This window comes from Pipistrellus hanaki (assembly GCF_964339955.1).
Source record: "Pipistrellus hanaki genome assembly, chromosome: 21".
NCBI classification, from domain to species: Eukaryota; Metazoa; Chordata; class Mammalia; order Chiroptera; family Vespertilionidae; genus Pipistrellus; species Pipistrellus hanaki.
The window spans coordinates 5,580,991-5,594,565 of record NC_140523.1 but is presented as its reverse complement, the minus strand read 5'-3'; the positions used below and the strand labels follow the sequence as shown (position 1 = coordinate 5,594,565).

General features: G+C 62.5%; 2 protein-coding genes across 4 annotated transcripts in view; both read left to right on the top strand.

The window, feature by feature from the left end:
* The window catches only part of UNC45A (unc-45 myosin chaperone A), an 18,183-nt gene extending 9,698 nt beyond the window's left edge, over positions 1-8,485 (top strand). For both annotated transcript variants that reach the window (XM_084869073.1, XM_084869074.1), the window contains exons 9-20: positions 469-640; positions 2,077-2,377; positions 2,941-3,035; positions 3,481-3,622; positions 4,362-4,502; positions 4,642-4,769; positions 4,893-4,959; positions 5,596-5,709; positions 5,883-5,998; positions 7,256-7,373; positions 7,485-7,640; positions 7,718-8,485. In XM_084869073.1, the coding sequence (XP_084725199.1) occupies positions 469-640; positions 2,077-2,377; positions 2,941-3,035; positions 3,481-3,622; positions 4,362-4,502; positions 4,642-4,769; positions 4,893-4,959; positions 5,596-5,709; positions 5,883-5,998; positions 7,256-7,373; positions 7,485-7,640; positions 7,718-7,975 (1,808 nt within the window). In that variant the 3' untranslated portion in view covers positions 7,976-8,485. The remainder of the gene's footprint in view (positions 1-468; positions 641-2,076; positions 2,378-2,940; positions 3,036-3,480; positions 3,623-4,361; positions 4,503-4,641; positions 4,770-4,892; positions 4,960-5,595; positions 5,710-5,882; positions 5,999-7,255; positions 7,374-7,484; positions 7,641-7,717) is intronic.
* Positions 8,486-8,615: 130 nt separating this feature from the next.
* RCCD1 (RCC1 domain containing 1) overlaps positions 8,616-13,575 on the top strand; it is a 62,163-nt gene continuing 57,203 nt past the window's right edge. For both annotated transcript variants that reach the window (XR_014793640.1, XM_084869246.1), the window contains exons 1-5: positions 8,616-8,862; positions 9,885-10,153; positions 10,636-11,041; positions 11,113-11,234; positions 13,030-13,128. Coding sequence is in view for 1 of the 2 variants with exons in the window: in XM_084869246.1 (XP_084725372.1) it covers positions 9,970-10,153; positions 10,636-11,041; positions 11,113-11,234; positions 13,030-13,128 (811 nt within the window). In the remaining variant the exon portion in view is untranslated. The remainder of the gene's footprint in view (positions 8,863-9,884; positions 10,154-10,635; positions 11,042-11,112; positions 11,235-13,029; positions 13,129-13,575) is intronic.

The following is a 13,575-nucleotide window of genomic DNA, read 5'->3' as shown; positions in this document are numbered from 1 at the left end:
ACAGAGAGGAAGGGAGAGAGATAGCTAGAAACATCAATGAGAGAGAGTCATCGACCAGCTGCCTCTTGCACACCCCTTACTGGGGATGTGCCCGCAACCGAAGTACATGCCCTTGACCGGAATCGAACCCGGGTCCCTTCAGTCCCCAAGCTGACGCTCTATCCATTGAGCCAAACCAGTCTTGGCTAATAATTTTTAATATACATGTATTTTAGCCGAAACTGGTTTGGCTCAGTGGCTAGAGCGTCTGCCTGCGGACTGAAGGGTCTCCCAGGTTCGATTCCGGTCAGGGGCATGTACCTTGGTTGCGGGCACATCCCCAGTGGGAGGTGTGCAGGAGGCAGCTGATCGATGATTCTCTCTCATCGATGTTTCTAGCTCTCTATCCCTCTCCCTTCCTCTCTGTAAGAAAAATCAATAAAATATATTTTAAAAAAATAAAATAAAATACCCGGGGTGTCTTCTCAGGTCTGAAGAAGATCCTGGCGGTGGGGGGCGCCCTGCAGGAGCTGCCCGGGGAGCTGGCAGTGACCGCCAACAGCCGCATGAGCGCCTCCATCCTGCTCAGCAAGCTCTTCGACGACCTCAAGTGCGACGCCGAGAGAGAGAACTTCCACCGCCTGTGCGAGAACTACATCAGGTGAGCGAGCGGGCGGGCGAGGCGCCCTGTCCCCGGCCTGGCCCGGCCCGGCCCTGGCTCCCCGGGGGGCGGAGAGGGATGGGGCCAATGAAAGGCTTTCCACTCGGGCAGCGGCTTGGGGAGGCCCCACGGGGACCCTCTCTCTCAGTTCTCTGCGATGCCGCCTCACGCCCGGACTCAGCGTTCACTGGGCACTCGCTGTGTCTCCCTGAACACAGCAGTGCCGCGTGCCAGTTCTCCCTCCCTCTCTCTCTCTCTCTCTCTCTCTCTCTCTCTCTCTCTCTCTCTCTTTTTTTTTTTTTAATATATTTTATTGATTTTACACAGAGAGGAATTGAGAGAAGAGATAGTTAGAAACGTCAATGAGAGAGATACATCGACCAGCTGCCTCCTGCACACCCCCCATTGGCGATGTGCCCGCAACCAAGGTACGTGCCCTTGACCGGAATCGAACCCAGGACCTTTCAGTCCGCAGACCGACGCTCTGTCCACTGAGCCAAACCGGTTTTGGCTCTCTCTCTCTCTTTTTTTTTTAATAATTAAGAAAAATATATTTGGCCCTAGCCAGATTGGCTCAGTGGATAGAGTGTCGGCCTGCGGATTTGAAGGGTCCCAGGTTCAATTCCGATCAAGGGGCATGTGCCTTGGTTGCGGGCACATCCCCGGTAGGGGGTGTGCAGGAGGCAGCTGAATCGATGTTTCTAGCTCTCTGTCTCTCTCCCTTCCTCTCTGTAAAAAGTCAATAAAATATATTAAAGTAAAAAAAGAAGAAGAAGAAAAAGAAAAAATATGTTTGTATTGATGTCAGAGAGAAGGCAGAGGGAGAGAGAGAGAGAGAAACATCCATGGTGAGAGAGACTCATGGATCGGCTGCCCCCTGCACGCCCCTCAATGTGGATGGAGCCGGGAACCCGGGCCTGTGCCCTCGGCCGGGATCAAACCTAGGACAATCTAGACCGAGTCTCTACCCACTGAGCCGAACGGTTAGGGCTGTCCTGCTCTTAAGGAGCTTACAGCTGAGAAGACTCTGGACAGATGATGACAGAGGGACAGTTTCAGCCAAAACCGGTTTGGCTCAGCTGTAGAGCGTCGGCCGGCGGACTGAAAGGTCCCGGGTTCCATTCCGGTCAAGGGCATGTATGTTGGTTGCGGGCACATCCCCGGTAGGGGGTGTGCAGGAGGCAGCTAATGGATGTTTCTCTCTCATTGACGTTTCTAGCTCTCTATCTCTCTCCCTTCCTCTCTGTAAAAAAAATCAATAAAATATATATTTAAAAAAAAGAAAGAAAGAAAGAAAGAAAGAAAGAAAGAGGGACAGTTTCAGATCTCACTGGGCACAGGAGACAGGCAGGCGGCGAGGGCAGAAGGCGGGAAATGGCCATCGTCCCTGCCACGGCGGAAGGGAGGGAGGTGTGACGGCCGCCCTGTGCCCGCAGGAGCTGGTTCGAGGACCACGGGCTGGCCGGGAAGCTGCGGGCCATCCAGACGGTGAGCTGCCTCCTGCAGGGCCCCTGCGACGCGGGCAACCGGGCGCTGGAGCTGGGCGGCGTGATGGAGAGCGTGATCGCCCTGTGCGCCTCGGAGCGGGAGGAGGAGCAGCTGGTGGCCGTGGAGGCGCTGATCCACGCGGCCGGCAAGGCCAAGCGCGCCTCCTTCATCACGGCCAACGGCGTCGCGCTGCTCAAGGACCTGTACAAGCGCAGCGACAAGGACAGCATCCGCATCCGGGCGCTGGTGGTGAGCCGGGGCCGCCGGGCAGGGTGTCCCTCACCCAGCCCCCCGCTGGCGTCTCGGGGTGCAGCCCCAGCTCCCGCTAGGCCCTAGGGGTGTCGAACTCAATCAGAGAAGGGGCCAAAATCTAAAATCCAGCCTAAATCGCGGGCCGAATGGTTTACTGAACAGTCATAAACTGACAATGTCATAAACTGACAGTGGAGTGCAGTGATGACAGCGCGGTGCGGGCCACATTGCAAGGCCTGGCGGGCTGGATTTGGCCCGCGGGCCTTGTGTTTGACACGTGCGCTAGGGGATCTGCAGGGCGTGTCAGGCCGGAGGCACGGGCCCTGCCTCCTCCCCGAGGGCCCAGAGCAGCATGGCGGCCACTGTGTCCGCCTCTCTCTACCCAGGTGTGTGTCCTGTGGCCGCCCAGTCCCACCGCCTGCTGCCAGATGCCCCAGGGGGCGGCCTGGTGGGGGGCATGGCCTCCGAGAGCCCAGGGCCGGCCCACCCCGGGGGGTGCAGCTGCCCAGCTCTGCCTCCGTCCCCCAGAGGCCCACCGGCCCTTGCCTCTCTCCCTCCAGGGGCTCTGCAAGCTCGGCTCGGCCGGAGGGACGGACTTCAGCATGAAGCAGTTTGCCGAAGGCTCCACCCTTAAGCTGGCCAAGCAGTGTCGCAAGTGAGTGGCTCGGCGTGTCTGCGGCCCCGCCTCCTGGCCTGCCCTCAGGAGGGGCCTGGGAGGGGGTGGGGTCTCCCCCGGGGACCCCCTGGTTTTGCCCTGTGAGCTGCTTCCGGCCTTTTTTTTTTTTTTTTTTAATATATTTTATTGATTTTTTACAGAGAGGAAGAGAGAGGGATAGAGAGTTAGAAACATCGATGAGAGAGAATCATCGATCAGCTGCCTCTTGCACACCCCCTACTGGGGATGTGCCCGCAGCCAAGGTACATGCCCTTGACCAGAATCGAACCCGGGACCTTTCGGTCCGCAGGCTGATGCTCTACCGCTGAGCCACACCGGTTTCGGCTGCCTCCTGTCTTGAGCAGGTGCCCAGCCCCTGGCGTCCCCTCCCTCCCATCCCGGTTGTCTGACGGCTGTCCCTGGCCTGGCCTGTCCCCCCCCCCAGGTGGCTGTGCAACGACCAGATGGACGCGGGCACGCGGCGCTGGGCCGTGGAGGGCCTGGCCTACCTCACCTTTGACGCCGACGTGAAGGAGGAGTTCGTGGAGGACAAGGCGGCCCTGAAGGCTCTGTTCCAGCTCAGCCAGGTAGCCCGGCTCCTGGTCACCGGGCGCCAGCAGGCCTCCCGGCGCTCGTGGCCCAGGGAGGGAGGGCTGCAGCCGAGTGGTCCCGCTGTGTGGCGTCCGGAGTGGTCCCACTGCATGGCGTCCGGAGTGGTCCCACTGCGTGGTATCTGAGTTGTCCCACTGTGTGCCGTCCGGAGTGGTCCCGCTGTGTGGCGTCCGGAGTGGTCCCACTGCATGGCGTCCGGAGTGGTCCCGCTGCGTGGTATCTGAGTTGTCCCACTGTGTGCCGTCCGGAGTGGTCCCGCTGTGTGGCGTCCGGAGTGGTCCCGCTGTGTGGCGTCCGGAGTGGTCCCGCTGCGTGGTATCTGAGTTGTCCCACTGTGTGCCGTCCGGAGTGGTCCCGCTGTGTGGCGTCCGGAGTGGTCCCGCTGCGTGGCGCCCAGAGTGGTCACACTGCGTGGCGTCCGGAGTGGTCCCACTGTATGGAGTTTGGAGTGGTCACACTGTGTGGAGTTCGGAGTGGTCCCGCTGTGTGGCGTGGACATACTGGCCGCCCCACGGTGTGGAAATGATGATCACTCCAGAGGAGTTGGGGTCACGTGCTGGAGCTCCCAGTCTGGAGCCAGGCTGGGCCTGGGCACGTCCCCAGATTCTGCTGGTGCCCACGCGGCACAGCCAGGGCCCGAGCTGGGGTCCTGGGCGCGGGCGGCACTGGTGTCAGCGCCACTCTGCCCTCTCCCCCGCCCCGCTCCCCCCGCAGTCCGAGGAGCGCTCGGTGCTCTTCGCCGTGGCCTCGGCGCTGGTGAACTGCACCAACAGCTACGACTACGAGGAGCCCGACCCCAAGATGGTGGAGCTGGCCAAGTACGCCAAGCAGCACGTGCCCGAACAGCACCCCAAGGTGAGGCCGGGAGGAGCTGGGGGACCCGGGGCACCCGCAGCCGGCCAGCCTCTCCTTAGGGGGCTTCTCCCCTTTGCATGCTCATCCACCCATGCTGTGAGGTCCCCTCTCCCTGCTAACGAGCCGCCTCCTCCCGCAGGACAAGCCCAGCTTCGTGCGGGCGCGGGTGAAGAAGCTGCTGGCCGCGGGCGTGGTGTCCGCCATGACGTGCATGGTGAAGACCGAGAGCCCCGTGATGACCAGCTCCTGCCGGGAGCTGCTGTCCAGGTGAGCGGCGCCGGCCCAGGGAGCGGGGCCCGGGGCCCCCGGGGCCGTGGCCTCTGGGGCAGGGGCGCTGTGCGGCCGCCCCTCCCCTGAGCCCGCCCCCCCACCGCCGCCTTCTCCCCGCAGGGTCTTCCTGGCTCTGGTGGAGGAGGCGGAGGACCGCGGCACGGTGGTGGCCCAGGGCGGGGGCAAGGTGAGCCGCCCGCCCTCCCTCCCTCCCTCCCTCCCGGGTCTCCCCTGCAAAGCCTGACTCCTGGTCAGTGTCAGATGTGGAGCAAAAGGCATTATAACGGGCCCTGGCCAGCCCGGCTCAGTGGACAGAGCGTCGGCCTGCAGACTGAAGGGTCCGGGGTTTGATTCCCGTCAAGGGCACGTGCCCCCGGGTTGCGGGCTCGGTCCCCAGCAGGGGGCGTGCAGGAGGCAGCCGATCAGTGATTCTCTCATCATTGATGTTTCTTTCTCTCTCCCCCTCTCCCTTTTTCTCAGAAATTAAAAAAAAGAGCATTATAAACTGGGGGGGGGGGGGAGGGGTCCTGCTGCTGAGTGGGTGATGCTAAGGGGCTGGGTCTCCTGTTAAGATGCTGGGTTAGCTTTTCCCTGTGTGTCCTGGACCTCCTTAGCCCCCTGCCCGGCACAGCCATGTCCAGCCCTCAAATGATGTTTCAGGAAGTGCTGGGTGACCTAATGGGACCTCAGAGGCGATGGACGAGGGTCTGAGCCCCGTGATCGGCAAGCCTTGGTGGGGTGCAGAGTGGGGAGGGGGCGGGGAGAACAGTGATGGCGCGCAGACCCCGGGCTCGCCGTGACCCCCGAGGGCCTGTCCCCGCAGGCTCTGCTCCCGCTGGCCCTGGAGGGCACGGACGTGGGGCAGACGAAGGCGGCCCAGGCCCTCGCCAAGCTCACCATCACCTCCAACCCCGAGATGACCTTCCCTGGAGAGCGGGTTCGTGTCCTCCTCCCGGCCCGGCCCTCCTCCCTTTCCTCCCCTCGCTGGGCCCTGGCGGCCTCTGACCCGTGGTGGCGGCTCCTCAGGACCCACAGGAAGTGGGGCGGGGGGGGGTCCGTGGGCTGGCGGGGGCTGGGCCGGAAGCCCTGACAGCGGGGGCCACGTCGCAGGTCTATGAGGTGGTCCGGCCCCTTGTGTCCTTGCTGCACCTCAACTGCTCAGGCCTGCAGAACTTCGAGGCGCTCATGGCTCTCACCAACCTGGCGGGGATCAGCGAGAGGCTGCGGTAAGGGGGGCTGGCTCCTCGGGGTGCAGGCCTGGGCGGGGCTTCAGGGCTCAGGGAAGCACCTCGCCGTTTGGAAAGCAGTCTTTTTATTTGTCATTTTATTGATTTTTTTTTTTTTTTTTTTTTTTTACAGAGAGGAAGGGAGAGGAATAGAGAGTTAGAAACATCAATGAGAGAAACATTGATCTGCTGCCTCCTTCTGGGGATGTGCCCGCAACCAAGGTACATGCCCTTGACCGGAATCGAATCTGAGACCTTTCAGTCTGCAGGCCGACGCTCTATCCATTGAGCCACACCGGTCAGGACTGGAAAGCAGTCTTTGTCCTTGTATGTGAGAGCCCTCTTCCATGCAGCTGAGGGGATAGTTCCATGAGGTCAGGGTTCTTGGCCGTGGCCTGGCCTGTTGGGTTCAGCGGATGGAGTGTCAGCCTGCAGCCCGGAGGGTCCTGCCCGGGGTTTGATTCCGATCAAGGGCACATACCTCAGTTGCAGGCTTGTTCCCCAGCCCCAGTCAGGGCATGTGTGGGAGGCAAACAGTCGATGTGTCTCTCTTACATCGATGTTTCTCTCTCTGTTTCTCCCTCTCCTTCCCACTCTCTCTAAAAGAAACCCCACAATATCTTTGGGTGAGGATTAATGAAAAGAAGAAGAAAAAAAAAAAAAGGGTATTGGCCATAACTGCAGGCTCCAGAGTCAACTGCCTGGGTTCGAATTCTGGTTTCTCTGGTTACTGGCGTGTAACCTCACCCAAGTTACTTAATCACCCCATGCCTCGGTTTCCCCTCTGTGAAACGGGATGGTTGTAGTGCCTGCCTCGTCGAATCGTGGTGAAAAGGATCCAATGAGAAAGAACATCTAAAAGCTCTTAACAACGAAGGTGCCTGGCTCCCAGCGATGTGTGTGCCGGGTGGATACGTATCAGCCGTTATTACTTAAGCACGGCTTGCTCCACAGCCTTGGTTTTCTCTTCCGCAAAGTAGCCATGCCAGTCACACCAGCAGGGGGCGTGGGGAAGCTGAGGTCAGACAGCCCGAGGGCCAGGTCCGGGCTGGGGCTCCATGGCCGTGCCAGTAGCGCCATCACCCCCACCCTTGGCCCCGGACTCCTCATCCAGAGGCTTTCCCACGGTCCCAGGCCTGGTGAGACGGTGGTAAGCCACTGCCGTTCACACCTGGTGCCAGAGGGCCCGTGGACACGGCCCGGGGAAGCCCGGATGGCAATGGGGACACCCCAACCCGCCCGCCCTCCGCCCCGCAGGCAGAAGATCCTGAAGGAGAAGGCCGTGCCCATGATCGAGGGCTACATGTTTGAGGACCACGAGCTGATCCGCCGCGCGGCCACGGAGTGCATGTGCAACCTGGCCATGAGCAAGGAGGTGAGGCGCGCCCCGGGCGGGCGCGGGGGCAGGGACGGGTGCAGACGGGCCCGTGCTGAGCGGGCATCACCGCCCCCCCCCCCCCCCCCGCCCGCCCTGTTCTGGCCGCAGGTGCAGGACCTCTTCGAGGCCGAGGGCAACGACCGCCTGAAGCTCCTGGTGCTGTACAGCGGGGAGGAGGACGAGCTACTGCGGCGGGCGGCGGCCGGGGGCCTGGCCATGCTCACCGCCCTGCGGCCCTCCCTGTGCAGCCGCATCCCCCGGGTGGTCAGTGCCTCTCCTGGGGGGTGGGGGGGAGGCGGGCACTGCCTGTGGCTCCGAGCTCACCCGACTGTCCCCCGCAGACCACGCACTGGCTGGAGATCCTGCAGGCCCTGCTCCTGAGCCCCAGCCAGGAGCTGCAGCACCGGGGCGCCGCGGTGGTGCAGAACATGGTGGAGGCCTCGCGGGAGGCGGCCGCCGCCCTGATGGAGAGCGAGGTGCTGGAGATCCTGTCCGTGCTGGCCAAGGGCGCCGAGGGCCCCGTCTCCAAGGCGGCCGCAGCGTGCCTGGGGAAAGCCGTGGAATACGGGCTCATCAAGCCCAACCAGGACGGGGAGTGAGGGGCTGTGGGCACCACCGCGCTTCAGCCCAGGGGACCAGCAGCCAGGGGACCAGCACAGCAGCCGTGGCCAGGGGGGCTGGGCTGCCCTCTGAAGCCCTCTGTCCTGAGTCAGGGGCCACACTCCACAGCCCTGCTGCACCAGCACTACCTCCAGCCTCACGCAGACACTGGCACAGACTGGGGGGCTCTGCTCACCCAGCCAGGGCTCCCACAGCCAGCGGCACATCCTCACAGGCAGCGAGCATCACCGAGCCGCTAGCAGGACTGCCCGCCCCAAATAAAAGCGTGTGGAACTCAAGCGTGTGCCCTGTCCGTGGCCTGGAGGAAGGCCGGCTGCGCGTCCGGCTCTGGAGCAGGAGCTGGTGGGCCCGGTGGCCCGCGGGAGCCACTCTCCAAGGAACCCCATGGATTCCCCATCCCGGGCCAGTGGGTCGCTGCTTAATCCCGTTGGAGGCTCAGGGGCTAAGCCTGGAATCGAACCAATAAACAAAGGGATGGGTTTGGGGTACAGACTCCCGGATGCTGGCCTTGACTCAGTTCCCACGCTCAGTGCTGGGGCTCGGGCCCGCGCCAGGGCCGGCGGGCCACGCCCAGCCGAAGCTCATTGGCTCGTCGGGATAGATGACAGGTCCCGGGGCCAATGGGAGGTTTGGCGGCGGAGGCGCCCGCCTACTGCAGCTGCTTCCGGTCGGGCAGCAGTCCAGCCGGCGTGAGGGAGCCTGGGCGGTGGGGTGCTCTCTCCCTCGGGTCGCTGCTCGCCACCCTTTCATCTTCCGGTCCTTAGGGAGCCCCCTGGGCTTCTAGTCTGTGCTCCGCGGCGGCCGGGACCCACGCCCACCGGAGGTTCGTCCACTTAGCAGCTTGGGACCGACCGCAGGCACCGAGGTGAGCACCGCCCGGGCGCTGACGTCACAGCCGTGCGACAGCCAATGGGCGCCTCGCCCGGCGCGGGCTTTCCAAGCCGCCCCCCCTGCGCGGTCCGCAGGCCCTGCGCAGGTGACCCCTTCCTGGGTGCCCCCCGCGCCCCGCCCCCCGCCCTGGATTCTGCCCCCCGGGGGGGCTGCCTGAGGGGATGGAGGGCACCGGGTCAAGATTAGTCATCCCGTGCGCTGGGGTGGACCCGGAAGGGGTTAGGGACCCAGGTCCGAGGCTAGGAGCTTTGGTCTTAGGGGAGACCCAGGATCCGATCCTAAAGTTCTGATCACGCTGCACGGAGAAAGCGGGGTGCTGCTGTAAACCCTGGATGCCTGTCTTCTCCACCGATGTGTGGGCTCCTTGGGACAGACAGCCGTCCCTCTTGGGCCAGAGTAAAAGGATCAATACATGGGTGCGGAATGAATAAAAGACTAGATGGAGTCCAGTTGAGAATGTGCTTATAGATGTCCCTGGAAACCCTACAAGCACCCGGTCATTTCAATCTATTCGAAGGACTGGATGGAATGGTTGTGGCAGCCCTCGAACCCTTTATTTGCATCCAGTCCACAAAAGGGGTACAAATATCCCCTCCCCCCTCCACCTCCGCCTTTGCCAAACCAAAGAAACGGAATTGAGCCCAGAGAGCTTAAGCATAGCTGAGGACACAGGCCCTGCCAGCTGCAGAAGCGAACATGTGAACCCCGGGATTGAGGGGGGAGGGAGGAGGGGAGGACTGACTGTCTCCCTGTGGCTTACAGCTCAGATCCTGGTCCAAGGCCCGAGGAAGAGGGCGCTTAAAGCCCGTGGGCCCACTTTGTGGGACGCTGAGCTTGCTTGAGCCAAAAGGGAGGACAGGGACACGGCCCCACTCCACGCAGCTCAGAGTCCTCCTGAGCCTGGTGGGACCTGAGCCGAGGCTCGGCTCCGCGGACGTGTGGAATGGCCGCCGTCCCGCTCTGTGGTCAGGGGGGTGGTGCTCTCCCCTCTCACAGGTCCAGCCAAGGGCCGCCTGCGAGCGAGGTTCCAGTCCCGGCGCCTGCCCAACCGGGTGGCGGCCAGCAGAGGGCGCCCGCGGGCATGGCCGAGGAGCGCCCCGGGTCCTGGTTCGGCTTCGGTTTCTGCGGCTTCGGGCAGGCGCTGGGCTCGGGCCGCGGGCGCCAGGTGCTCAGCCCCGAGCCGCTGCGCGTGCCGGACGCGGGGACCGACATCTGCGACATCGGCAGCGTGAGCGCCGCCTGGAGCTACACCGCCATCGTGAGCCGTGAGCGCCCCGTCCCTTTCCCGGCCTGCCCCCTCCAGGCCCCGCCCACTCCGACTCCGGCCCCGCCCGCCCACACGTCAGGCCCCGCCCCCGCTGTGTCCCCGCCTCCTGTCCAACCCGGCCCCTTCAAGGCCCCGCCCCCTAAAGGCCCCGCCGCTGTACGTTTCCCCGCCTCCTGTTCACCTGCTCTCCTCCAGGCCCCGCCCCCTCCCTCCTGGCCCCGCCCCCATCATGTATCCCCGCCTCCTGTCCAATCCGTTCCTCTCTCGGCCCCGCCCCTCCGTCCAGGCCCCGCCCCCTGCTCCTCTCCAGGCCCCGCTTCCTCCCTCAGGCCCCGCCCCTGCACGTGTCCCCGCCTCCTTACCTGTCCGGGCGCTGACGTCGGCCCAGTTCAGCCAATCCGCTCTCCTCCAGGTCTAGCCCCTCCCTCCAGGCCCCGCCCCCGCACGTGTCCCCGCCCCCTCAGCCCGCCCTTCCCTCAGGTGCCGGCCGGCTGCTGCTGTCGGGCTCGGCGCGGGGCGCGGCGGACGGCTGCCGGGACGCGTGGGCCTCGGAGACGCTGCTCGCGGTGCTGCGCGACGGGCCGGGGGGGCCCGGGCCCGGGGCCGAGCTGCAGGCCTGGGCGCCCGGCGCGGCGCTGCGCGGGGAGCCCCTGTGGGCCCGGCCCGCGGGGCCGGAGGAGGCCGGGCGGGAAGACGACGGGGCGGCCTGTGAGACCCGGGCCGCGCCGCTGCCGCTGCTGCCGGGCGCGCGCGCCCACCTGAGCCCGCGGCCGCCGCTCTGCCGGCCCCTGTGCCCGGCGCTGCGGGCGCGGCGGCTGGCGCTGGGCGCGGAGCACGCGCTGCTGCTGGACGCGGCGGGCCAGGTGCTGTCCTGGGGCGGCGGCAGGTGAGTGGCCGCGGGCCTGGCGGGGCGGGGCGGGGGACCCGGGCGGCGGCGCTGACGGGCCCCTCGCGCAGGCACGGGCAGCTCGGCCACGGGACGCTGGAGGCGGAGCCGGCGCCCCGGCTGCTGGAGGCGCTGCAGGGCCTGCGCGTGGCCGCCGTGGCCGCGGGCGGCTGGCACTCCGTGTGTGTGGGCGGTGAGTGACCGGGTGCTGGGGGTTTGGGGGGGCCGCCAGTCCTCCCTGCAGGCTCATCCCACACCCTCCTCTCCCAGGTTTTGGGGGGCCCAGCCAGTGCTCCCTGCAGGCTCATCCCGCCTCCTCCTCCCCCAGGTTTTGGGGGGCCCAGCCAGTCCTCCCTGCAGGCTCATCCCACACCCTCCTCTCCAGGTTTTGGGGGGCCCAGCCAGTCCTCCCTGCAGGCTCATCCCACACCCTCCTCTCCAGGTTTTGGGGGGCCCAGCCAGTGCTCCCTGCAGGCTCATCCTGCGTCCTCCTCTCCCAGGTTTTGGGGGGCCCAGCCAGTGCTCCCTGCAGGCTCATCCCGCGTCCTCCTCTCCCAGGGTTTTGGGGGGCCCGGCCAGTCCTCCCTGCCAGCCCACCCCACCCCACGTCAGTCGGCTCGGTCATTAATGACCCCAGAGCCTCTCGAACTGAGCTCCTGGGCCACCGCCGTCGCCCGCTCCCACTTGCGGCTTCTGTCGGGGTGTCACCACCCTGTCCGGCCGCCTCCAGCTGGGGCTGTCTTTCTGAAACGCCCCCTCAGGGTGCCCGGCTGGTGTGGCTCAGTGGTTGAGTGCCGACCTGTGAACCAGGAGGTCATGATTAGATTAGATTTCCCTGTCCCGGCACATACCTACCCTGGTTGTGGGCTCGAACACCATCCCCGGTGTGGGGTGTGCAGGAGGCAGCCGATCAGTGATTTTTTTCTCATCGATGTTTCTAGCTCTCTGTCTCTCTCCCTTTCTCTCGGTAAAAAAAAAAAAAAAAAAAGAGTACAGTAATTTAAAAAAAAGATTAAATGGAAAAATATTCTTGGGTGAAGATTAACAACAACAATAATAATAAAAATAAAAACCAATGGAGGTGCCGGGACCGGTTTAGCTCAATGGATAGAGCGTCGGCTTGGGGACTGAAGGGACCTGGGTTCGATTCCGGTCAAGGGCACGTACCTTGGTTGCGGGCACATCCCCAGTGGGGGGTGTGCAAGAGGCAACTGATCGATGAGTCTCTCTCATCGATGTTTCTAACTCTATCTCTCTCCCTCTCTGTACAAAATCAATAAAATATATTTAAAAAAAACAAAAAACAAAAACAAAAAAAAAACCAATGGAGGTGAGGATTAACAAAATTGAAAAATAAAAAAATAAAGAAGAAAGAACAGTGTCACCTGCAGGCACTTTAGGGGAAGGGACCCTGTTAAGACAAGCTGTTGCCCTAGAGCAGTGGTCGGCAAACTGCGGCTCTCGAGCCACATGCGGCTCTTTGGCCCCTTGAGTGCGGCTCTTCCACAAAATACCACGGCCTGGGCGAGTCTGTTTTGAAGAAGTGGCGTTAGAAGACCTTTACATTTTAAAAATGTGGCTCTCCAAAGAAATTTCAATCGTCGTGCTGTTGCCATTTGGCTCTGTGGACGAATGAGTTTGCCGACCACTGGGCTAGTGGATAGAGTGTTGGCCTGGGGACTGAAGGGTCCCAGGTTCGATTCCGGCCAAGGGCACATGCCCGTGTTGCGGGCTCGATCCCCACTAGGGGGCGTGCAGGAGGCAGCCGATCCATGATTCTCATCATGGCTGTTTCTGTAAATTAATAAAAAAAAAAATATTTCAAATAAAAAAAGATAGACACTGCGGGTCCTGGGCTGCTGACTGGGGCAGGGCTGGCCTCAGTCGTCCCAGAATGCTAGCGGGGGGAGGGGTGTGTGGAGAGATGCGAGGGGCTGAGGCGGCGGAGGGATCCACAGCCTGTCTAACCGGCCCCCATTCTCCCTCAGAGACCGGCGACATCTACGTCTGGGGCTGGAACGAGTCGGGGCAGCTGGCCCTGCCCGCCAGGGGCCTGGCGGAGGACAGACAGACAGAGGCAGGGGAAGGTGAGTCTCAGCTATTTTTTTTTTTTTAATGATTGATTGATTGATTGATTGATTTTAGAGGAGAGGAAGGGGGAGAGAAACATCGTTTTGTTCTGTTTACTTATGCATTTATTGATGGATTCTTTTTTTTTTTTTTTAAATAAGTTTTTATTGATTTCAGAGGAGGGGAGAGGGAGAGATAGAAATACCAATGAGAGAATCATCATTGGTCGGCTGCCTCCCACATGCTCCCTACTGGGAATCAAGCCCACAACCTGGGTATGTGCCCTGATCGGGAATTGAACCCTTCATAGGTGATGCTCAATCATGAGTCACACTAGCTGGGCTCTTGGCTGATTTTTTTTTTTTTCCCCCATTGGTTGATTTTTTAAAAAAATTTAATAAATCTTTATTGTTCAGATTATTACAATAGTTCCTCCTTTTCCCTCCATAGCTCCCCTCCTCCCG